Genomic DNA, 25,011 nt, shown 5'->3' with positions numbered 1-25,011 from the left:
TACAAGTGACAATAGTGAAATTGAGAGCATTTTACCAATCAATAAAACAATTGATTTGAGACAATAAAATGAGACCAAACATGAAAGGGAAAAATAGAATGTACAAGGAGCAAGGATGAAGACAAACAGGTAGCCGATATAGACAACAAAGAAAAATATATTTTGACAAAGACTTTAAGACTTTATATTATGTTTTTGAAGCATTTCAAGCTCTAAAACATTTTAACAAACTCACTGAGGTCTTACTTTTTTTTCCATTTACAAGTATGGATATTATATTTACCCGTCAATAAAACAAAATGTACAGCATCAGAGAAGGGTGAATTTAAATCACACTTAAAAAAGAGGACATCTTGTTGGGTTGTTCCTGTATTAAATCACTAACTGGGTAAATCCCTGACATTATTTTGTAATGAGTCTCCTTGACCTTTGGGGCAACTGGGAAGCCATATAACCGCTTAAAGCTACCAATTACTTTTAAACAGAGATGTTCCTATAAATACAGCCCTATTACTCCAAAGAGTAGAATTGTTAGGTGAAAAGGTATGGGTAAATATCATTTTCCAAAAAAGCAGTAGGCCTACTTGTTTATGAAAATTAGATGCCTTCAAAGGAATCTTACAGAGATCAAAATCACATCTTAAGACAAATTCGCCAATATTTTTAAAGATGTGATTAGGAATATGGCACCAACTTGAATGTGACTTTGACTCATTCAGCCATGTTATTCTGAATGTACCAAGAATAGGTTCAAAATCATTGGCTCTCAAGCCTTCATGTTCATACTCTTTAACCATACGGAATGTAATATAAATAATGTTTTAGTTTTCCATATAAATGTACTTTTAGTGCAGTACAGATCTCTCTTTGAGATCATCTCCAGATTAGTGAGTTTTATGGTTTTATTGCAGGGTGTTTTGATCTCTTCTTCAGTCTTACACTGATATAATGATGTATTGTTTCCCATATATGTTTGACACAGAATCTAATTGTATCTACTAATTGAAATAATTTGTGTCTCTTTGGGATGATGGTACTACTTGCAAAACACAAGCTTCTGGAGGGAACAAAAGTCTGTTTATAATTACATCAATTAATTTATTTTTTTGTCTGTCTAACTGTTCCTTTTTTATCTGCAGGAGTGTTTGGTGAGTCAGTGTCAGTGACGGAGGGAGATTCGGTTACTTTACACACCGGTCTTCCTGAAATACAGAGACATGATGTGTTACAGTGGAGGTTTGGAGCTAAGGGTGCCCTCATAGCTCAAATCAACAGAGGAGCCAATAAGAGCTCTGTATATGATAATGTTCCTGATGGGAGATTCAGAGACAGACTGAAACTGGACAATCAAACTGGAGATCTCACCATCACAAACACCAGAACTGAACATGCTGGAGTTTATGAAGTAACCAGCACCAGATATACTTTTAACAAGATATTCACTGTCACTGGTGAGTATTACATTTTTTTTCTAAATGTTGTAATTAGCATCTGCTCAAGTTCTCATATGCCTGGAAATGGTCATGAATAGCAGCTAAGCAGATGTGATTATTTAGTCGTAGAACCGTTTCTTTATGACCACAACACAGAGGAGACTTCTCATGTGCACTAACCTCTGTAGGGTCGCAAGTGTTGTTGCTTTATCCAGGAGATCTTCAAGTTATCTTGCAGTAACTCTTTCTGTTTTTTTTTTTTTCTCCCAGTTCTGCCTGTAGATGCGGTGAAGTCAGTGTCAGTGCTGGTTGGAGATTCAGTCACTCTAAACACTGATCTTACTGAAATACAGAGAGATGATGTGATACGGTGGAGGTTTGAACATCTGAACTTTCCTATAGCTGAAATCAATAGAAAGGATAGAAAAATCTCTAAACATGATGGTTCTGAGAGATTCAGAGACAGACTGCAGCTGGACTATTGGACTGGATCTCTGACCATCAAGAACACTGAAACCAAACACTCTGGATTTTATGAAGTTGACATCAGCATCAGTAACCGACACACCATACACAAGTCATTCAGTGTGACTGTCAGTGGTGAGTAGCTTGTGCCTTTCAGGTCCAGTTTCACAGACAGGGTTTAGATTTAGCCAGGATTAGGCCTTAGTTCAATTAAGACATTTAATTATCTTTTATAAAAATGCCTTAGAAAAACATTACTGATGTCCATCTTGAGACAAAACAAGGCACTGCGTCATATTTTAAGATGCATCAGTTGCTTTCAGTTAAAACAGCTCAAGCATGTATTTTAGTCTGGACTAGACTTAAGCCTGGTCTGTGGAACCGGGGTTTAATGTAAGAATGAATTTGATTGGATCAGCACTAAAAAATGTACGATTAAAATTGTTGTTTGCACTTGATAATTTTTTAGACTAAAACAGATACATACAGTATCTGGAACTATTAGTTTAATAACTATCGTCCTCAAACTCTCTCTTATGGAAAAAGATATTGATTTTTAATGGCATAGTGTTATTACTAACAGGACAACACCATTTGTTTCTGAAACTGACAGTAATATTAAAGTCGGCATGTTGCACTCGTTTTTTCTTCTCTATTGTGACGGAACAAGAACAAATGTGGGCGGGGCTTGATTTAGTCTGTGGGGAATTGATTGGATGGTGGTTTGCTATTGGTGGATCTCATGTGAGTGACAGGTTGCCCCGCCCTCATCATCTGAGAAGAGATGCTGTAAGAGGGAAAGTTATCTTGATTCAAGATTAGAGGCACGTGAATTTAAAACTAATAATGATGTGGACAGATAAATAATTTAGAATAAATACTGCAATATTTCATTAAAAAAATAGAAAAGAATTGTCCATTTTGATTGGTGACTTCAATTTTGAGGCAACACCTTTCCCCATCAGAGAAAGGCTTCTCATGCAAGAGATTTCTTGATGTGTGCGTGTGGAAGTGCATGTTACAGTTTATTTCATTGTTTGGGCAGGGACTGCTTGTTTGTGCATTTTATTCTCAAGTACGCCCCTTCAGCACCAATTTTGTGTGTTCACATTTATAAATCAGACCCACACAGTCACTTGATCTTATGATCAGATTTCTCTTTATTAGTGAGCGTTTTTAACGGCAATATTTGTTTAATCTTCCTGTAAGTATTTCATTCTCTGTTCTTGAGTTTGTCATTACAGGTGAAGTGAGGACAGTGTCAGTGATGAAGGGAGAGTCTGTCACTCTACACACTGGTCTTACTGAAATACAGAGAGATGATTTCTTAACATGGGTGTTTGAAGACATTATCCTAGCTGAAATCTATAAAAACCAGTCCTCGCTTGACCAACTATTCTATACATATGATGGTGCTGATGAACGATTCAGAGACGGACTGGAGCTTAATAAGCAGACTGGATCTCTCACTATAATACAGTGCAAAACCTCTGCAGTCTATGAACTGAAGATCAACAGACATGCCATATACCTGAGATTCACTGTTACTGTCAGTGGTGAGTTGATCAAGTGTAATCAGAGCTCTGTAAACAATCCTAAAGTTAAATGAACAAATTAAAAATCATTTGAATTGTTAAACATGAAATTTATATCTTTAACTGTTTTGTTAATCTCTCAAAAGAATTGTGGTGAAAATTATTCAAATATATGTAAAGAAAATACTATTATTATCATTAGCATATTGTCATATTAAAATCAACGTTTGATGCTTAAGACAATCACTTTTTTATTAAAATTAATATTTTGGTTTTATTTAAAAATTAACAGTTGATTTCACAATGTTCTAATGTATAGTGTGTATTTGTATGCTTTTTTAAATACTAGTATTTATAATTTTCTCAGACAATAAAACAAAGCTTTTCTTTTTGTATGGGAAGAAACCAATACAGTGATAATTTTTGTTGGTTATCTATGAACAGTAAATCTGCTGTAAATGCTTTAAGACTGCTGGCATGTTTCAAAAGGTTGCAAAACTGCATTATAGCTTATAATGTTGTTTTTTGTGTGTGTTTTTTTTTTTAAATCAGCCCTGTGTTCACATCATCCGTCCTTCGGATGAGACGTTAAACCGAGGTCCTGACTCTCTGTGGTCATTAAAAATCCCAGGATGTCTTTCGAAAGAGTAGGGGTTTAACCCCGGCATCCTGGCCAAATTTGCCCAGTGGCCTCTGTCCATCATGGCCTCCTAATCATCCCCATATACTGATTGGCTTCATCACTGTCTCCTCTCCACCAGTAGCTGGTGTGTGGTGGGCGTTCTGGCGCAATATGGCTGCCGTCGCATCATCCAAGTGGATGCTGCACACTGGTGGTGGTTGAGGAGATTCCCCCATCTATGTAAAGCGCTTTGAGTGCCGAGAAAAGCGCTATATAAATGTAATGAATTATTATTATTATTATTATTATCAAACACTGTAATACTGAAGTTGAACACAGTGAATAAGAAAATCATAATATCTGAAATTACATTAGAGGCTCAATTATGATTCAAATGAAACAGATTCAGATTCATATTTACTGCTTTAGCCAAATGCAATTTTGCAAAGTGTTATAGTCAGACTCATTCACTCACACCAATGACTGTCTCTCTTTATCTTCACCACCAGGTCTGTCTTCAGGGGAAAAAAGGTGGATCGTTGTTGGTGGTGTCCTGCTGGTGTTTGTTGCTGTAGTTGCTGTTGTGATTTACCACTGCTGCAAGAACTCTAAACTGAAACGTAAAGTACATCATATTATGGCTAATACAAGGAAGATAAAAACAATGAGCTTTGCTAGACTGCATTAGAGTTTAAATGTGTAAAAATCTTCAAATTCAGGCCGCTAACTAACTCTACTTTATTTGGTTGTTCCATTGGTTCTTAAGGCAGAACTTAGCTTGTAGGTCGTAAAGTAAACGCATGTTTACCTTCAATAATCCAATATCCGCCTTGAAATACATGAGCAGAAGTCATGATTAAATGCTGTGAAGTTCAGTTTATCCTTCATTATAATTTATTTTGCCTCACGTAACTAACAGTAAAATTTCCATTAAATATGATACTTATTCATTATTATTTTTTATCATTTTATTATTATTTTTTTAAATATGTAAATATCATACAGAAACTGTATTTGAAACTGAATTAATAAGAATCAATAAATACTGATACAAAAAAACATAGGAAATGACATTTGTAAAGGCCACCCATTGGCCCAACGACGGAATCCAATGGTGTGGGCGAAGGGATCATGCGTGTATGTCTTTTCAGCGCTCCAGTGAAGTTTATTTATTAGAATTTAGTTTCAATATTACTTTAGCTCTACACTTACAGTAATCTGACTCCAATCTCAAATGATAATCAAATTTAGATCGTGTTTCTTATTAGAAAATAATCATAAATATTGATTATGATTTAATTTAGATCTTTGATTATTCTGAGTATCCCATACTTTCAATCATTCATTCATTAAGGACCCGGTATCGTTTTGAGACGTCGCGAATGTGCGTTCACGGTCACAAACTAGCCAGTTCTGAAATAGTCAGAGGATGCAATGCGAACTATTTAATTACATTTTTGCTCAATGCTGACTCACAACAAAGGTGTAATTTTTTAAAGTCGCAAGATGCAACATGCTAAGTAAGTGATAGTCAGAAATCAGAAGGTCTCCTTAATGATGTGCCCCATGCTCCATTCATAGTGCCTTCGGTTTGATCTATCCTGGAAGAGATTTGAGGAAACACCAGACTACACATTAATCCATACTAGAAAAATGATTTCAGAATAATGCAGAATAAATCAAATAAAACATTTTATTTGTCAGGTAAAAATGTATCATGCCAGTTACACAAGTAAATGATTAAAAGCCAATTCAGAAATAATAATCTCAAATATGACTCAGTAAGAAATGCTCCTGACAAAGACACACAGTGGTGTGTGAGTGTGTTTCAAGTGTAAGACTTGAGAAAACACTGACACACACTGTATGGGGTTTTTCCTGGTTACAGGTTCTCAAAAGCCCCTTTCACACAGAGATTCCGGATAATACACGGATAAAGTGACCCGGGATTTGACCCGGGTTCGTTTGATTTTGGTTCATTCACACTGCCAGTGATTTTCCGGAATCAGAGAGTGCGTTCACACACAACCCGTAAAAATGCTGTAAAGACACGTGACATCGATGTGACTTGTAATCTCAGCAGCGTCTTAAGTTTGCTTATGAGCTGCAATCTCTCTCTCGAGAAACCACGCTTGTGCATTTGTTTCTCTGATTCGATCATAAACTTGCGCATTACGTACCGTTTCACAGCTGGAGAACGAGCCCGGCTTCAGCGTCATCACTACGACACGGCATTATTACGGCTTTTGTTCACACAGCGCGCGTTCCGGGACTGAACACGGCAATGTTACTAGGTCCCGACTCGGCATCGATCCCGGCATAAATCCCGGGTCGAGTTTGCGTTCACACAGAAGGTGCTCTGGCAATTTGCCGGGTTCAAAGCGCTGTGTGAAAGGGGCTAAAGTCTGCTCTGCCACTTCCCCTTAAATACCCAGACCAGAACAAAAGGCTTGTACAAATATTTTTTAGAGTTGTTTTGGTTAATTCATGTACCCCAGGGGTAGCACCTGGTTTCGGGGGAGATGGGAGAATTATCAGATATCTTGAAGAGACATCACCCAAAGAGGAGAACAGAATTCTCCTAAGTTCTCAGTCTTTCTCATTAAACCAATGACTGCAATGAAATTAAGACGATTTTACCAATCGCACTGAGACATTTAAAATGATACCAAACATGAAAAGGAAAAAACAATAGATTGACAAGATACATCCTATGTGATATATAGACATTCTTAGTGAACTTTTGGTGACTTCACTCACGGGGAGAGGAAGGGAGGAGGGAGAGGGGGATGCAGAGATAAGGAAGGAGAAAAGTTTGGGCAAGACAATGTCCTGTGCTCTTTCTTTGAGATATTCTGTCTATGGTGCGTTTTATTGCAGGGTGAGTTTTATTTCAGCTTTTGCCTTAGCAGGAAAATCAAGTCTTACACATTTACTGATTATTAGACCGTTGCACACAGAGTTTAGGACTGGTTTGTGTTGAAGCTGCTGCTAACAAAGTCATTTATTTACACAATGTTCTCTCTCTTAAAAAGTAAGCAAGTGTAAATGTCAGCTTTATCACATATAAAAGGAGGATTGAAGTCTGTCGGGTTACGGTAACACAAGAGCTTATTGATGCAGTTCAGTCAGTCTGCTATTTTACTCCTGATCGGAGGCTTCTGTAAATATTTGGTTTAAATATCTGATCATAGAGTTACGTTTTAACTAAGATTAACTAAAAAATATTTAGTTGTGTGCAAGTTGTAACTTGGTGCCTTTTTACTTCAAAGTTAGGCTAAGTTGTTACTTGCACACAGCTGGTGCAACCGGTCTCTGGCCCCAGGTTTCAAATTGTTTTATGAAACTGTGTGAGTATATGTGTACTTTATATCCTGCCCTGTTGAAGCTGGTTACATGGTTTTAGCTGGTCTCCCAGCCTGGTCTGTGGGATGGTTTTAGAGTAATCTTTGGGCCACATTTGGGCTGGTCAGGCTGGAAGACCGCTTTAACAAGCTAAGTCCATCTTAAACCAGTTCAGGCTGGTTCCTCTTGTGCTGTGAGTGTGAATGGGGTTTACTGTTTAGAGGGTTTCATGATCAATCACTGAGTAGGTGAGAGATATGGAGCGAATGATCAGTGCTGATTTTGTTCATTTTTGGTTTTCTTGTTCTGATTTCTGTATTTCTCTCTCTGTTTCTGGGTGCTGCTGATACAGATGCAGTGAGGTCAGTGTCAGTGATGGAGGGAGATTCAGTCACACTATATTCTGATACTGAACTACAGGCAAATTATCAGATTCTGTGGACGTTTGAAAATGAAAATTCCACAATAGCTGAAATCAAAAGAGGAAAAATCTTTACATTTGATGGTCCTGATGGGAGATTCAGAGGCAGATTGATGCTGGACAAGAAGACTGGATCTCTGACCATCACAAACACCACAATCACACACTCTGGAGAATATAAACTACAGATCAGTGGAAGTGGAAAAAACACATTCAAGAGATTCAGTGTTTCTGTCTCTGGTGAGTAACTCAAATCTTTATATACTAATCATGTGAATTCAAATAGTTATCCTTAACAATAACTGTTTTTTGTTCTTTCATGAACTGCAAATATCTCACTCATAGTGATGCTGTGAAACAAATCTGATCATCAGTGAAACATTCAATATGAACGTTTACGGCCACATTTAACACATTACCCCATCCGCTCTCTGTGATTGTTTTCATACAGACAACTGATGATATCTCAAGTTAGATCTTGTTTTTTGCCGTTTCTCTTTGATTTGGTTCAATTATAGCTTATATACAGTGCTGTTTGAAAGTTTGTGAACCCCTTGCAGAATCTGTGAAAATGTACATAGTTTTATTAAAATTACAAAGATTATACAAAATGCATGTTCTTTTTTATTTAGTACTGTCCTGAATAAGATAGTTTACATAAAATATGTTTACATATAGTCCACAAGACGAAAAAATAGCTGAATTTATAAAAAAAATAAGCCTGTTCAAAAGTTTATGCACCCTTGATTGTTAATACTGTGTGTGTTGTTACCTGAATGATCCATGACTGGTTTTTTGTTTTGTTTTTGTGATAGTTGTTCTTGAGTCCCTTGTTTGTCCTGAGCAGTTAAACTGCTTCCGAAGGGCAGTACCTAATTAAAACAATTTATATTTAAACAAAATAAGAAAAATTTGGACATCTTCGTCTTGTTCAAAAGTTTTCACCCCCCGGCTCTTAATGCATCGTGTTTCTAAATAAATTCCCAAAATGTACACAACATAGAAAACATCACATAATGTAAATAAGTTATCACAAAATAAGATTATGTGACAAAAATGTCAGATATATAATTCCAAGGTGGCGAACAGTCTGAGAGGTAAACGACATTCTATTGGCTTGGCAAAAACATTGGCAAAAGGAAATAAATGTTGTATAATTAGTTGTATTTATAAGACTATAGTTCTGCCCCTCAGTCTACTGATAGAATGTAAAAATTATCTGCAGAGAACTCTTATGTTACCTAACACATGACAAATGTGCCAAAACTCAGACAAAAATAAAAAATAAAAACCCAAATTTGACCTTATACTAAAGTATAAAATCTAGAGTTAATCAAAATAAGAACTGTAGACTTCAAACATACAACAATGAGAAAAAATGTAAAAGAACAAATTCAATAAAAAAAAAATTATCTGATCATAAGTTAAATGTTTACAACCTGTTTCCTGACATAAAGAAAATTACACTGAATTAGTGAATTAATGCCACATAAATGATCATAAATGAATCAGAGAATATGATTGGTCCAAAACACTGATCAAAACATACATGGGAATTGAGCTTTTTGACTTGTATAATATAATTATAGCTACATTTATATTTATATAATGAGAGGCTGAGTTTACATGAGACACTGAGCATTACTTTACCTGCTTTTTACTATGGTTTGTTTTCTTGTTCTAAATTCTTTACTATATTTTCTGTTTCTGTCCTGATTTGACAGATGAAATAAGGCCAGTGTTAGTGATGGAAGGAGAATCTGTCCCACTGGACAATGATACTATAATACAGACAGATGATGAGATCCTCTGGATGTTTGGAGACAAAGACATTGTCATAGCTGAATCCAAAGGAGGGACCAGAGGGACCACTACAGATAATGGTCCTGACGGGAGATTCAGAGGCAGACTGAAGCTGGATCATCAGACTGGATCTCTAACCATCACAAACACCAGAACTGAAGACTCTGGACCGTATAAACTACAGATCAGCAGAAGTGGAAAAAAGTCATTCAAGTTATTCAATGTTTCTGTCTCTGGTGAGTATCTCAAATATTCCAGTGTAATAATGACCTTATTTTAGATCAACACTGTGTCCGTCATGTATGTGTCCGTATTTCAGTTCCAATCATAATCAATCACAACTGTTTGTAATTATCAGGTATTCTTAATACCTGATAATACTTAATGAGCACTGAGCACTGCACATTACTGAAAATACTAAAAGCACACATACATTTGTGATGCGATCTGGGAAAACCCGTCGGATGTCGCGCTGATACGTTTTCAGGAAGGTCTTAAAATAGATCGAATGTCAGTTTTTTTTTTTAAATTGGCTTTTAATTCAATTATTATTCTATAACATCTTATCTATCATCTCTGAATATATCTTGGCAACATTCACTAGTTTAGTGCAGAAAAAAAGCAATTTATAGTGGCAAGTTGCAAAAATAAATAAATAAAATAAAATCCCCCATAGCTCTCCTTCTGTTAACACTACAAAGACAGTTCACCTATCAAAATAGAAGAGAACAACGGAGTCTGAAGTAGCTGCTCGCTTAAAAGATCGTGCTCGCCTCTCAATCGTCCAATTTCAAAATGTTTTCACATGATTAATTTTCAGTTCTTAAGGTTTCGAATGATATCTAAAATATGATGATTACTAAAATATGTGATATGAAAACAAGGCAATAAATAAATATTGCCAATGGTCCTGCTAGTAGGACGTGACAGTTAATTAAACCAGTTTTTCTCAAAATTCCGTTCCTGAAAATCATAGCAATCAGCCGATCAACCATAACTTTTGTTACAGACAAACGATGAAAGAAATAAAAACAGATTTGGAAAGGACTTGAAACCTGCTTTAATATGGTATCAAAACCTGTAATAGTTCGAATTTCACCATGTGGTGGGTTTTACCAGATCGTATCACATTTCATCAATAAGTGGAAATTGGTTATTTTTGCATTTTTCAGAGCAATGTAGTTCTTCCAGGTAGTGGTGGGCACATGCCGTATTGAGTTGAGGCTTCAAAACACTAGTGGTCAGAACCACTGCAACACTAGTGTACATACATAGACTGTAGTGCACTTTTTTTTTTATCTTTCAAATGCAATTATCTAATTATCTTATAAGATTATCAAGTGTTCTTTTATTAATTGTCAGGGTTTATTTTGGGTTTTATCATGGGTTTTGGCTGGATGCTTGTATTATGGGACTAGACTTTTTGACACTGAGTGGGGCCATAAATGTGACCAAAGCTTAGTCGTTCCCCTACAGTAGGGACAAAGGACAGTTGATGTACCCTTGGGCCAAGCAGAGAGGGGAAGCAGCTGGTTAGTATAATCGAGCAGCAGAGCAATCCGGAAGAGGGAAAAAGCTGAAGTAATTGAGTCGTCTAACATCCCATGGGCAGCCCCTTATTCTTCAAAATGAAGGACTCCTCCTGGCGGTTTTGTGTGGACTATTGCCGCTATTGCCGCTTAAGAAAACTTGTACCCTCTACCGCAAATCAATGACACCCTGGACTGTATCGTGGGGTTGAGCTGATTCAGCTCCCTTGACCTCCGGAGTTACTGGCAAGTGGAGTTGGCTCTGGAGGCCAAACCAAAGACCGCTTTCACCATCACCGGGTAATGCCATTTGGCCTCTGTAATGCTCCAGCCACCTTCTCCCGGTTGATGGAGCAGGTCCTGGCAGGTGTCTCTCGCCGCTGTTGCGTGGTGTATCTGGACGACCTGTTGGTGCATGGGCCTGACTTTGAGGGGACACTGCAACACCTCCAGGTGGTCTTTGCTGCTATCCGCCGAGCTGGGTTACGACTCAATCCAAAAAAAATGTCACTTACTACGGTAAGAGACTGCCTTTCTTGGGCATGTAGCGAGTGCCAGAGGAGTGTGAGAATAACAGCCATCCGAATACTTTGACATTTGTGTAGTGTTCACGGCATAATCGGTTTGGATCAAATCTTGAAAATAGGTTGTTCAAAAGATTCTGAAATGGTATTAGATCATGTAATCCAATCATGGTTTTGATCTGATTTAAACCCTCAGTATGTGTTGTTCAAAACTGTTTAGTACAATTGGGATAATTTTTACATCCTGAATCCACCCATCAGAAGTAACGCTTTGTTTAGATCCTCTCTCTATGAAGCACCTTATTTCTGAAAAGCACACTGTGCTCTGATTGGTTGGCTGGATCAGTGTATTGTGATTGGTCGAGCGCTTCAAGCGTGTTTGGGAAGTGTCCCAGTTTCATCACACTACTAACTAACTCAACCAGGTCCCGCCCCTTTATTCTGCGTATGAATTATTAAAATGAGGAATACTGTGACGTGTTCGTTCCCGGAAGAAACTCAAGATAACAATGGAGGCGATTCAGGGAGTTCAGAAACAGTGACACTGATATAGAGAATAACTGGAGCTTTTTCATGCTCGAATAGCAACGTTACACACTAAAGAAAGCTAAACATGTAATAAAGCAGAATATGTCCTCTTTAAACACATTAGCTTCAGATGGTTAGTTATACATTTGATTTGTGCCACACATTTCATTGGTCATCCTCCATACAAAAGCAAAGATTTCCATTAGTCATCGGACTTATGTGTTTTCTTTCAGGTCCCACTGCACTCGGAACTATACCAGAGGAAGGGCGTTTATTGCAGTCGGTGCGTTATTGCCGTCAAAGATCTATCAGCAACGAAAGCTAACTGTGCTGTCGCCTCTCGTAAGCTGCGCCTCGGCCAAAAAACTGCGCTTGAAAACCCCAAAAGGACTAAAGGAGACTGTCAACTGGTATGCGTGTAAGGAAATGTGTCTATCAGCCATAGACAGTAAAAGAAATGGACACAGTGACCTCATTGGATTCAATGGAGAAAAGTGAAGTCAATTAGAAGCTCTCACTTCCTGATGGCTGAGCGTACTGCACAGACTCAAACTGAGCTTGATGACGTAGATGTGACGTGAGCAACCCGTCTGTCTTCTAGGAGCTGTGCCAAGAGAAATCTGAATCATTCCCTTCCGAAACTTGCAGAGACGGAGAGTGTGAGTAGGAGGTGTCCATGAGCTAGGAGCAGGAGAAACTTTTGCTAAGTATTCTGATTAATTATTTTGTCATTTTGCCTCCACGTCCCCCCGATTGCCCGCGAGCTTCTCCTCCTGTCCATACGGTAATCTCTCTACTGTGCGACAGAGAGTCGCATGGTTATGACGCAATCGTTAGCATATTTTTACAAAAACTGCTTATACATTGTCGTGTTTCTTTAGAAATAAATAATGGACAAATGGAGTCTTTAAACGCCTCAGATGTAAAGTTATTCGCTGTCAAAGTGACGCCAAAATGAATGGGAGTCAGTGGAATGCTAACAGCAGGTGATGGTCTGCTAATCCAGGGGTTCCCAAACTTTTCCATGACAAGGCCCCCCAAATACCACTAGGTTCTGGCCAAGGCCCCCCTTTTGCAGGATGTGTTATTGAACCCATCGACAATACTATGGCAAATGTAGAAATAAATAAATAAAACATCTAGGTGAACATCAGATTATGTGATGGTGTTTGATACCAGCCAATCAGAAAGATTATAGAGATGAAACTATTACAATTTTCAAGGCCAATTCCGATTTGTCATTGAGTTAGACCTGCCAATACAGATTTTAGCCGATTCTGATTTAATGTTTTCTAACCACTTTACAGCACACACAAATATTTATTTTCTATATATATATATTTTATAAAACACCACTTTTATCCAAACTGATTAATAAAAAGTTTAAATGGGTACATTTTCTATAAATATTTTTGTTTATAAATTTTTTAAGTTCTTGTTAAAACACACAATACATGCAAATTATGTGCATTTTTGGTACTTTTTGTGTGAAATCATATACATCATTTATTTTGTCCATCAAAAGTGTGCTTTCACTTTAATTGAGCGTGAGCAGCGCAGCAAAAATAGACTCGGCGCTGAAACCCTCCACTTCACTACTGCTCACAGCACGCGACGCTCCTGCTTGACGCTCACGCGCTGCTCCTGCTCGCGGTGTGAATGCACTCACTGAACATGCACGACGAAAAAAATTTGCGCTACTCACGCGCCGCTCGCGGTCTGAAACGGCCGTAATTCACAAGGTTTCCTACATGTGCGTTCTGTGTGCACGTGTGATGCTGATGTTGCGCGATGTTAACCCTCTGGGGACCAAAAACGCGCCCACGCGTTTTGCTCGTTTTTTTTTTTAGCAATGAAAAATAAACACAAAATGCTCTGTAAATTTTGATCTTTCATTTTCGTGTAATACATCAATCGATCCTGTTCAGTTTCTATTTTTTTTCTGTATACTCACAATACAAATAAAGTGTTTTGCTTTTTGACAAATAAAGAAAAACTAACATGATGCTATTTCTGCCTTCTCTCTGTCAGTAAACTCCCATTTGAAACGCGTTCGAAAATTATCTATAACTCCGCGAAAATTCAGTCAAACAGGCAAACAGACCCACGGGCATAAAGCTTGAGATCGCAGCTTTTAAATGAAGTAATTTATATAAAAAACAAATATTATCAGCTTCTGTAATCTGTATAAAAAGAGAGCGACTCCAGTCGAGCTCATTAGGAGCCATTCAAAAGTAATGTGACCACGCCCCGGAGAGCGCGTGCTATTCAAACGCAAATTCTGAGAACCATTTCAGTCTGTGAAACGCCCCCACATCAGCTGTAAACAAAGAGGCATAATATAGCCTACCTTATGGAGAAAATTTTCCGTGCTGATATGAGGAGCAGATCCCGCTGAGGAGTGAGGTAGGCTAAGTTATCCTTTCTCAAGTGTTAATGTGGAATAACGTTATGGAATAACGTTGTAGGCTTATGTAAACAAAAAGATGAATCGCGTTTCTATAATATGAATCGCGCGTCTATTTGTAAAGAGTGTTTAGCCTAAATATGAATCGCGCGTCTGTGTGTGAAAGAATAAACTGCTTTTACAGTTACAGTTACTGCGTTACAGTCAGGCGAAGTATGAAAGACAACATTTTGTTGACTAGATTTAGGTACAGTTTTTACTGTAGAATATACTGTCACATCAAATAAGCTTTTCTGAATATATATAAAATACTATTTTGTCAAAAATAAAGTCATAGACTAAGATGTTCCAATGTTGGCTATATTCAAACTAATGAATACATATGATAAAATGTAGGCCTATAATCTTTTTTTTTTTTTTTTTACAAAGAAAGAGTACTTTTTTTGCAGAAATATTGCTGAAATTGTAATTATTGTTGTAATTGTAACCTTTTTAATAAAATAGCAAAACATATTTACAAGATAGATGTAAGCAAAATCTTAAATGGTCAATATAAGTCTTCTTCAAAATATATATTTTGTCTTTGCATTGTGGCTCAGTCAGTGTCACACCTGAATGAATGGCTAATTATGCAGAGTCATTATGCAGAGTGGGTGGGACTAAGGTGTAAACTACTCCTCCCCCTCGCATATTGGCTTTCCAAGCAAAACCTGTTTTACACCATTTAAATCAATGTTTTTTTTTTTGTGAACGATAAAGCAAGACTATTTTCACATAATTTTGAAGCTAGAACTGAAAGGGACAACATCCATTAGTCAAAAGTCTTGTGGGCACATATTTTGTATGAGTTTTGTGGTCTTATTTCAGCAACTTTCATTTTTATTTTTTTAAATAACCACGCATAAACATTATTCTCTTAAAAATACAAACATCTACATACATGTTGCTCGCATATTATGGTAGGCCTGTTTGTGCTATATAGAGTGAATTTACACCTTTGCCATTAACATGTTTATAAATAACTGAAAAAAGCACAAATGTCAGAGCATGTCAGAACATCTCAAGGGCCCCAAAAACAGCTTGGTCCCCAGAGGGTTAATCATGCGGCGCCCGAGTGCATTTGAATCGGCATTATGTCAGACTGAAAATCACGTGAAAATCGGCCAATTCTGGTCACCAGCCGATCAATCAGTTAATCTCTAAAAGATTAGCATTACAAGTATAATGTTCAGATAGGCTATGAAACAAATTATTAAAATGTTATTTTATAACAATACTCATATTAACACATTGTTTTTCCAACTTGCTGCGGCCCCCCTGGCGCCCCCTGGCGGCCCCCCAGGGGGCCGCGGCCCCCAGTTTGAAAACCCCTGTGCTAATCAATGGCGGCGCCCGAGGAAGCTTCAGTTTTTTCCGAAACATTGGCCCCCTGATATCAGCAGGTGTCAATAGTCTATTTTAGTCATTCAAAAAGGGAAACCGAAACTGGGATTTCAGATACAAACTGTGAGCAAAGCAGCTTTTTCAATAACTTCTTCAGTATTTCAAGTCGCCTCATGTTATTATGAAAATATTCATGCTTTTGAATGCTCAGGTAAGATGATGTAGCCTTCGGTCTCTACCGTCTTGACTTCTATGCTTGCTTTCATCACTTCCGCGTTTATTCTCGTGCGCTGACTCGTTCACTAACCTGAACAGCCAATCAGAGTTCTCTCTCTCAGCGACGGACAGACACCGATACAACATGCTGAATTATTAAACTTGTCAGCACATTTAAGGGAATTTATAAGTATTTTTGCAACACTAGTGTACATAGATAGACTGTAGTGTACTCTTATATGACAACATATCTCTTGGTTCATTTGTCAGAATTTGCCTGTCCAAAGCAAACATGGATTGTAAGTCTTTTGACTATTAGAAAGTCTTGTTAATTTATATGTTACTGTATATTGTTTGTAATAAAGTTAGGTTTTTGGGGAATTTTATCACAGTTATTTGTTTTAGATTTGACTTTTGTTTTAATTTTGTTCATTTCAAATAAAGAAAACATAGGGATATGTTGGTTTGAGTCTGTTCATTATTTTAAAATGTATTTAATTTAATTTTAATTTGAGATTTAGACCTATCTGAGTGTATGCCTCTGTATATCCTCTGCCTATGGGCATAAAGCAGTGATGCCTATGTAAATCAATTCAGTAGATGCTATTCAGTTTCCATTTTAAGATGTTTTATTGGCATAACAAATATTTTTTTAAAGCATATTTTTCAAAGCATTTGCAGCATACAATTAAAACAAAGTGTAACTGACAGTACAGAATAAAGTGGGGGAAAATGAAGAAATTAATCATTTTGGCCACCAGATGGCCACATTGTACACCCTATTGAAAATTTTCGAGCAATGAACCATTGTAAGCATCCGTGGTTTGCAAAGCTGAGCCAAAAATATATTTGTATGTGCGTGTAATAATAACTGCCATTAAACAGATCCGATTCACTCATAACCGCTATTTATCAAAATGCATAAATGTAAAACACTGAGCTAAGCTACACTGAGTGATTTATAGAGTAATCGATACTGGATGGTGAAGTCAATCTTGGGAAGGCTAATTCCTGGTAATGAACACTAGATAGCGCCCTAGTGCAGTAAAAGCTGTTTGGAACTTGCTTTATGAATAAATCAGGCCGATTAATGTTTTCCTTCACTTTATTTGGTAAGTGTTAGGCTGTTTTGTGCCTAATACAATTCATTGTGGGAAACTGCACTTTTCTGCAAACACAAAAAATTTGACCCAGTTTTGGGTCAAATATGATTCAATAGAATGCAATACTGTCAAAAACTCTTTTATTGCTAAAGTTTTATGTGTAATTTTATTCTGAATTTGCACCTACAGAATAATGGCCGTCATCTTGTTATATAATGGTGTTTGATCTGAATGCAGTGAAGATTATATGTTGCTAGGCCATATAACATCATGGCTGTTTAAAGTCTGTACAAAAAATAGCTGTTGTGTATAATTATATAATAGAAGAAGCTGTTGTATAACAGCTTCTCTGTTGCTATAGCTGTTGTATATAATTATGTAATAGAAGAAGCTGTTGTGTAACAGCTTCTCTGTTGTTATAGTCGTTGCTGTTTGTCTTCCCAGCATGCAAGTGAACCGTAACTGTGAACACATCACCATTGATGAGGATTTTTTGATCACTTTTTGGTAACGACACCTGCATACACCACCTCTTCCTCCACTTTGACTTCCTGAAAGAAAACACAAACACACAACATACAACGAGACAGGAGACAGTAAAAGAGTTTGTCAGATATCATGGTTTTCAGGAACAGTTGCAATACAACATTTTGTGAATAAAGTTGTAAATTATGCTTGCACCGCTTCATAAAGCTGAGGTTAAATCACTGTAGTCACGTTGACTATTTTAATGATGTCTTTACTAGATGTCGGCGGCTTGATAGTGGTAGTTGCGTAGCTGTCAATGGAGGGACAGAAATCTCTCAGATTTCATTACAAATATCTTCATTTGTGTTCCGAAGATGAACAAAAGTTTTATGGGTTTGGAACGACATGAGGGAGAGTAATTACTGACAGAAATTATTATTTTTTGTGTGTGAACTAACTCTTTAAGTTTAAGTCTGGGCAATATGACCAAAAATCTCTATCACAGAATTATTTATGATTCTGGCAGTATCACATTATGGGCCTTTATATTCGTTTATAGTGGCTTATTTTAATGTCAGGAGTACATAAAAATGGAAATAATGATGCAAAAATACAAATTTATTATGAAAGACTGTGGAGGTAAAATTATTTTATAAAATGTAATATTTTAAAATATAATTGTAAAAAATATTTATTTATTTTTTTGGCAAAGTGCTGAATGCAGAGGTTTTCTTTCAAATTGATTAACTTAAAATTAATACATTTTTTATATTTATATAGTATTCTTATTACTTTAAAAAGTACATTCTACTGTACACAATAGAACTATATGTGTCATAATTTATTGAAGTTAAACAGAACTTTTATTTTGGCGGGTTGTCGTGACGAGCTTGGCGTTTCTGTGTGTATCTGACGATAGTTTTCTCAGATGAAATGGTGAAATGTTGCTACAGTGACTCTCAGAGCAGCTCTGGAGATCAAGTTCATGTATGAGTATGCTGTAAGAAGCTCCTCTCTCAGTACACTTGTAACCTGATGTGTTTTGGGGCATTACGAATCCAATCAGCCATAGCGCTTTAAGTGAGTAGAGAGATTTCTTTGCTCCAAAAATCTTTCATGAGTGAGCCACGGCAGATTTAAGGGTTGCGAGTGTCGTTGAAAGTTGATTACATTATACAAGAGATGCTGTTTTTAGTATATTTTTTTAAATCTTGTTTTATGAAACAAACTATTGGATATGTACATTTCAGGGTTCCTTCACGTGCTGCTCCAGGAAAAAAGTGACTTGTCTACCTAAAATAGTAGTCATATGTCTTTCTCTCTTTCTTTCTTTAAAAAAAACAAACATTTTCTGTCACAATTTAAAAAAAAAAAACAATTATGACACATTTTCCTTCTCACCCACATCCATGCATATATCAGCAGAAATATTTGCTAATTTTTTCTCACTCTGGTTTTCTTAGGACCTCAGTTTCCAATTTAAAAGTGCCTGTTTAGCACAAATGCACTGAACCGTTAAAAGTGGTTTTTACACTTAACTGTCCGTGATGTTTATCCTTCTGTTACACTTTATTGCAATGCTCCACTTAGCCCCCTTTCTAAAATAGGGCATTATTTGAGGGGGCAGTCATTTGTAGTGGTGTCCGAAACCATAGTGGACGTTATCAAGTGCACTCATTGCACCGCAATAACAAGTACACTCAGCGGCTGTCCGAATTCCCTCACTCGTTTCCATTCACTCCTTCAAGTGAACTGTATTAGTGGACTAACGTGGGGAATAGTGATTGAGGGTTTAGGGATGATTTTGGATTCAGTCCTAGGCATCAGGTATGGGCTGCTGTCACACTATCTAATGCACAGATCCAGTACATTTACACACACTGATTCTCTCCCATTGTTTACTTTAAAATAACCAACTGTGTTTGTGTTAATACTCACAATGACCGGCATTTTGACATATTTTGTCTCTATCTCATTGCACAAGTGCAATAAACCACAAAAGAGAAGTAAATTCGGTACTTACCTTAAACTAGAATCAACTACATTATAAACTAGAATTGCCTACTTTCTTTGCATGTGCTTTGGCTGTGTGTGTGAACATTAAGCCATCTGTCAGCGTGCAAGTACTTAATTTACTTCTTTTTGATGGTTTATTATGCTTTTAATAACAGCTCTTAATGTCAAGCACTTCCCATTCACATCCATGTTTCTTTGTTGCTCTAACGTGTCAATAACTTTAAGTCATAGTGTGCTATGCGGATATTTATGTACATTGCGTGATATAAGCAATATAGCAAAATCTCCAATAACTGACAATTTATGTTTTCACCACAATATATCACCGCCTAGCCTTAATTCTGCCTCATGGTAAAATAAAATAAAAACGGTTAACTGTAATTAATTCTGAGACCTTAAGTTTTGGTAGTTGTGACTTTATATCTCGCAATTGCAACTTTTTTATTTTAAGTTTCTCAGGTTTTTTGTTGATGCTTTGTTGGTTCTGAACAGCTTCACAGACTCAAAAAGACTTTGTTCTTATCTACCAGTTGTGCATTTGAATTAACTATGTTTAAGAGGTTATGATCAGACGTGGAGCTGGACTGACTTATCTGACTGGACTGGCTGGGCTCTCAGGTTTGCGCATTTACTTGGTGTTCAGTCTTTACTGTTAAAATTACTGTCATCTCATTTTGCACTGAAGCTTTTTTTTTATCACTCAGAGGTCAAGTGGACTTCCTGTTTTATGTTAATCATCTGTGCTACAGGATATTTTCTCAGAACTAACTTCATCTTTTTGGTATTTGACGTTATACTGGTAAGGCAATAGTTTCTTTTTCTTTTTTTTTGTGGTTTTTTAGTGGTCCCCTAAAGTTCCTCAGAATCACACATATTTATCTGTAGAAATTCTAAAATAAGTCTGTATGTAACATTGTAATATTATGTAACATTTCTGTAAATTTTTATACTAATAATGAATTTTTATTATTTATTATTAATAATCATTATTTTTTAACATTATTACAGAGGAAAAGGAAAGGGTGAATGGTTATAGAAAACATCTTACGTTACAATTGCATTAATATAATTGATCTTACCGATTTCTGTGCTTTTCTTTTTAGGAATGTCGGATCAGCATAAGTGATGTCTTCATTACGAGCCTGATCTGTTTCAATAACAATAATAATAGAAGCATTAAAACAACAAAACTTTATTATTTTAGGTATATAATATAAGTAAATCCTTATTTAATACTTTTATTTTATACATATGTTTTTACAGGTGTATCAGCAGTAGGTGACACTTGCCCTGTTGGTCTGTTTTTCTGCGTTTCCTGTAGATGAAGAAGATCCCGACTGCAGCAATAAGCAACAGAAATCCAACAGCAGCAGCAGAGATCAGTGCATTCAGTTGAAGAGGGTTTGGAGAGGTTGAAGTAGTAGGTGGTAAAGTGGACTGTGGGACTGGTGCTGTAGCACCCAAAGACAGTTTTTAATGGCAGTGAATGTCTCTGTCTATAACAAACACTATTAAACAGAAGCATGGCTGAGTTAAGCCTTGAACAGCTACCTCAGCCCAAATAAACTTCAAGCGAAATTGAAGAACGAACTAGTGTGAAGTCATTTAGAACAAAATCAGGCTTGAAACAAAGTTTATTTAGAGTTTGTTTTGGGAGTTCGAAAGAGCTCGCAAAAGCGAACTTTCCTGAAAAATTAGCTCTCCCTGGTAAACACCTTTGAACTAGTATTGATCCATGGCAATTGCGTAATGGGTAGGTGTGGCTCTGAGGCTCCGTCTTCTTTGACATGGAAATCTCTTCGATTTATTTCTTCTGTTCAGTCCGTCGAAGTCAGACACAAATAAAAACATGAACACACTGGAGAGCTCCTTTATAGTAGAAATTTAAGTTGTAATTCTCATTGGAAGAGACACTGACACTTTTGTTTTTTTATACTGGAAAGTTTAGTTTAAAGCAAACTATTGTATAAAATGCTATATAAATAAATGTAACATGACTTGACTGTAGAGCTGAATTGCAAAGTATGTGCAAACAAATCAACATAACTATGATACAATTACTTTATTAAAGGTGAAGATTTATGAGAAACACTGTTGATGTTTGAAATCGACCAGAATTTGAGACCAGCTCCAGGAGTTCTGGTGGCCGTGACAGAAGGTTCTCTTGAATCTTGACAGATCTCTTGAATCTCGACTGATCTCTTGAATCTTCCACTCGGTCTGCCCATTGGTTTGAGGATGATACCCAGAGAAGAGGCTCACGGTCACACCTAGAAGGGTGAAAAATGACTTCCAGACATAAGGATGAACTGTGGGCCGTGGTCAGAATCGATGTCTTCTGCAAGACCAAAAATGTGTAAAGGTGGTGTCCCTTGCTGCTGAGATAGGACTCTTCCTACCCCAGTAGTGGAGGCGTCGACTTCTACAACAAAATATTTTTCTGGGTCTAGATGAGCGAGGAGTGGTGCGTTGGTGTAGGCCTTCTTCAGAAGTTGTACAGCTTTGATGGCAGCTAGAGTCCAGGACAGAGACTTGGGCCTGCCTTTCAGAAGGTTGGTGAGTGGACTGGTAATGGAGCTGAAGTTGTGGATGAAACAGTGGTTAAGGTTAGCAAATCCGAGGAAGCGTTGTAAATCCTTGACTGTGGTAGGTGTAGGCCAGTCTCGAGTGGCAGTTACCTTCCCCTCATCCACCTGGATACCATCTTTACTGATGTTATACCACAGAGGATTGATGAAACAGACATTTTTTCAGCATTGAGAAACAGATAGAACTAGTGTAGGCTTTTGGAGGATCTCCAGGACGTGCTGGCGATGTTCTGCCAAGCTCCAGGAGTGCACCACTCCCGGAGCACCTCTTGCATGAAATACTGGAATATGGAGGGGACATGGAAAGTGAAGGCCAAGTATGATAACCAATACTCGGAATTTGTCCTCTGCATTTAACCCATCCAAGTTAGTGCAGAAACATTAGGAGCAGAGTAGTGAGTAGTGAACACACACAGACTGCAAACCGTGATACACACCCGGAGCAGTGGGCAGCCATTTTTGCTCCGGTGTCCGTGGAGCAATTAGTGGTTATGTGCCTTGTTCAAGGGCACCTCAGTCATTTCCTGCTGGTACTGGAATCAAACCAGCAACCTTTGGGTTACAAGTCAAACTCGCTAACTATTAGGCCATGACTGCCAAGGCCAAACTGCATCACACAGTATATATATAGTCCTGTGGGGGTCATGAAAGCTGTTTTCCAATTGCTCTCCCTCACGTATCTGGATGAGGTTGTAGGCACTCTGGAGGTCCAACTTTGGAAAGATGATAGCACCTCTTAGGCAGTCCAGGGTCATGGGGACGAGGGGAAGTGGAGAAACGAATTTTACTGTGATCTTGTTCAATGCCCGGCAATCAATGCAGGGCCTCAGGCCTCTGTCCTTCTTGGCCATGAAGAAGAACCTTGAACTAGCAGGGGATGTAGAAGGATGGATGTATCCTTATTAATCCTCCGGAATATACTCCTCCATGACCTTCTGTTCAGGGATGGAGAGTAGGTATATTTTACCACGAGGCACTGGCTCACCCAGTATGAGGTCAATGGTCGGTAAGTCCCATATATGTGTAGTGGTAATTGGAAGGCTTGTCACAGGCAGAACACATCACTGAAGTGGGTGTAGCAGGCTGGAATGTCCACAGATTGTTTCTCAAGAGGACTTTCAATTGACATTGACAGGAGAGGAAGGGTCTTGACAAAAAAGGGAAAGGGAACTTAGGAAAACACTCAGGAAAACATCTGTCGCTCCACATTAGGACCTCATCTGTGTCCCAGGAAAGCACTGGATAGTGTTTGTTGAGCCAGTGATGCCCTAGGATGATGTCAGCGGTGGAATTTTCCAGAACCAGGAATTCTATGGTTACCACATGTAGGAGGTCGACCCGCAACTGTATTGGTCCAACACTGAAATGGACATGATCTCGGCTGAGAGGTTTCCCAGTTATGGAGTCGGCTTGGTAGCAGGATTTTTTAGACCTTTTCTTGAGATGGTGGCAGAGCTCCCCGGAAATTAAATTGTTGGCTGACCAAGAGTTGATAAGGGCGCAGACTGAATCGGAAACATTGGATGCAGTCAGGATTACTTTAGACATGGGTGAAGATGGATTGGAACTTAAACTTTAAACAAAACTCACCACTGGACAAGGGGGACGAATGGGACACAACATTATGGCGTCACCTGGCACCACAGTCCAAGATAAGACCCTGGACCAGCCAAACTTGCCGCTCAGGGGATAGTCTGGTGGAATCTATCTGCATGGTTTCCACGCCTGGTACTGGAGAGCTGACATACACTGATTGACGTGGGTGTTGTGAGGACTGCCGGCCCTGTTGGTGTTCCATACATCCCTGCACATGATGAGCAACTCTGATGGATAGATGGATGAACTTCTCTTGGCCGATGTCATCATCATGTGCAGTTAGATGCAGCCACAGTTTAGGCTCAAGTTCCTGTCGATATGTGGTGAGGAGTGAGTGCTCATTCCATCAGCCTGCAGCTGCTAAAGTTCCCTTGTTGCAAATGATATAATTGCTCACCAACACCGGAATCTTCCACAGGTCTTCCAAAAACTTCACGGAAATATGTTATGAAGGCATCACAGGTTTGAATAGCTGGGCCATTTTGCTGCCAAATCATTTCCACCTATTGGAGCGCTCGCCTTGTCAGCAGACAGACAATGAAGGCAACTATTGCCCATTTGGTAGGGAATCGATGCGGCTGCATCTCCAGGGCAAGTAAGCATTGGAGGAGAAGTCCATTGCAGTCCTCCAGCGAACCAAAGTAAGGGCAAGAGTGACCATGGGACTGGTAATGACTGGCGGTGAAGAAATGGCAGCCAGTGCCGCAACTGAGGTGGTTGGCGAGAATGTGGTGGAGAGTCAACAATGTCCTGGAATGTATCTCCTGGTCCTGGTTGGTGCTCGTATTGGTCTTATCTTCTGTTACGATATACAGACTCAGAGGAATGAGACAGATGATAAGATTAACTGTGTTTTATTCACAGCAGTCTTGTAGAGCACAACAGATGAAAGCAGTAATAATGATCAGCCGTAATTGTAACTGAATGACACAGTCTTTGAACTTTACATTTACATTTAGTCATTTAGCAGACGCCCTTATCCAAAGCGACTTACAAATTAGGACTAAGTTCAGCGAGTCATCATAAAGA

General features: G+C 38.0%; 2 protein-coding genes across 3 annotated transcripts in view; one reads left to right on the top strand and one right to left on the bottom strand.

The window, feature by feature from the left end:
- The window catches only part of LOC309476003 (uncharacterized protein), a 46,712-nt gene that overhangs the window by 1,049 nt on the left and 20,652 nt on the right, over window positions 1–25,011 (top strand). Inside the window, exons 2-8 of one of the 2 annotated variants that reach the window (XR_014197901.1) lie at window positions 1,140–1,451; window positions 1,704–2,033; window positions 3,143–3,454; window positions 4,565–4,675; window positions 7,753–8,061; window positions 9,546–9,860; window positions 12,439–13,173. Coding sequence is in view for 1 of the 2 variants with exons in the window: in XM_082139077.1 (XP_081995203.1) it covers window positions 1,140–1,451; window positions 1,704–2,033; window positions 3,143–3,454; window positions 4,565–4,675; window positions 7,753–8,061; window positions 9,546–9,860; window positions 12,439–12,530 (1,781 nt within the window). In the remaining variant the exon portion in view is untranslated. Of the gene's footprint in view, window positions 1–1,139; window positions 1,452–1,703; window positions 2,034–3,142; window positions 3,455–4,564; window positions 4,676–7,752; window positions 8,062–9,545; window positions 9,861–12,438; window positions 16,668–25,011 lie in introns of those variants that run through there. The other variant, XM_082139077.1, reaches the window with a different exon arrangement.
- LOC309476139 (SLAM family member 5-like) overlaps window positions 17,425–25,011 on the bottom strand; it is a 234,798-nt gene continuing 227,211 nt past the window's right edge. The window contains exons 4-6 of the mRNA XM_082139357.1: window positions 21,088–21,249; window positions 20,878–20,945; window positions 17,425–17,865 (exon numbers count right to left, since the gene is read on the bottom strand). Of these exons, the coding sequence (XP_081995483.1) occupies window positions 17,812–17,865; window positions 20,878–20,945; window positions 21,088–21,249 (284 nt within the window). The 3' untranslated portion in view covers window positions 17,425–17,811. The remainder of the gene's footprint in view (window positions 17,866–20,877; window positions 20,946–21,087; window positions 21,250–25,011) is intronic.

Source organism: Leuciscus leuciscus (assembly GCF_965113295.1).
Source record: "Leuciscus leuciscus genome assembly, chromosome: 15".
NCBI classification, from domain to species: Eukaryota; Metazoa; Chordata; class Actinopteri; order Cypriniformes; family Leuciscidae; genus Leuciscus; species Leuciscus leuciscus.
The sequence above is the reverse complement of the archived record's forward strand: the minus strand, read 5'-3'. Positions and strand labels throughout refer to the sequence as shown.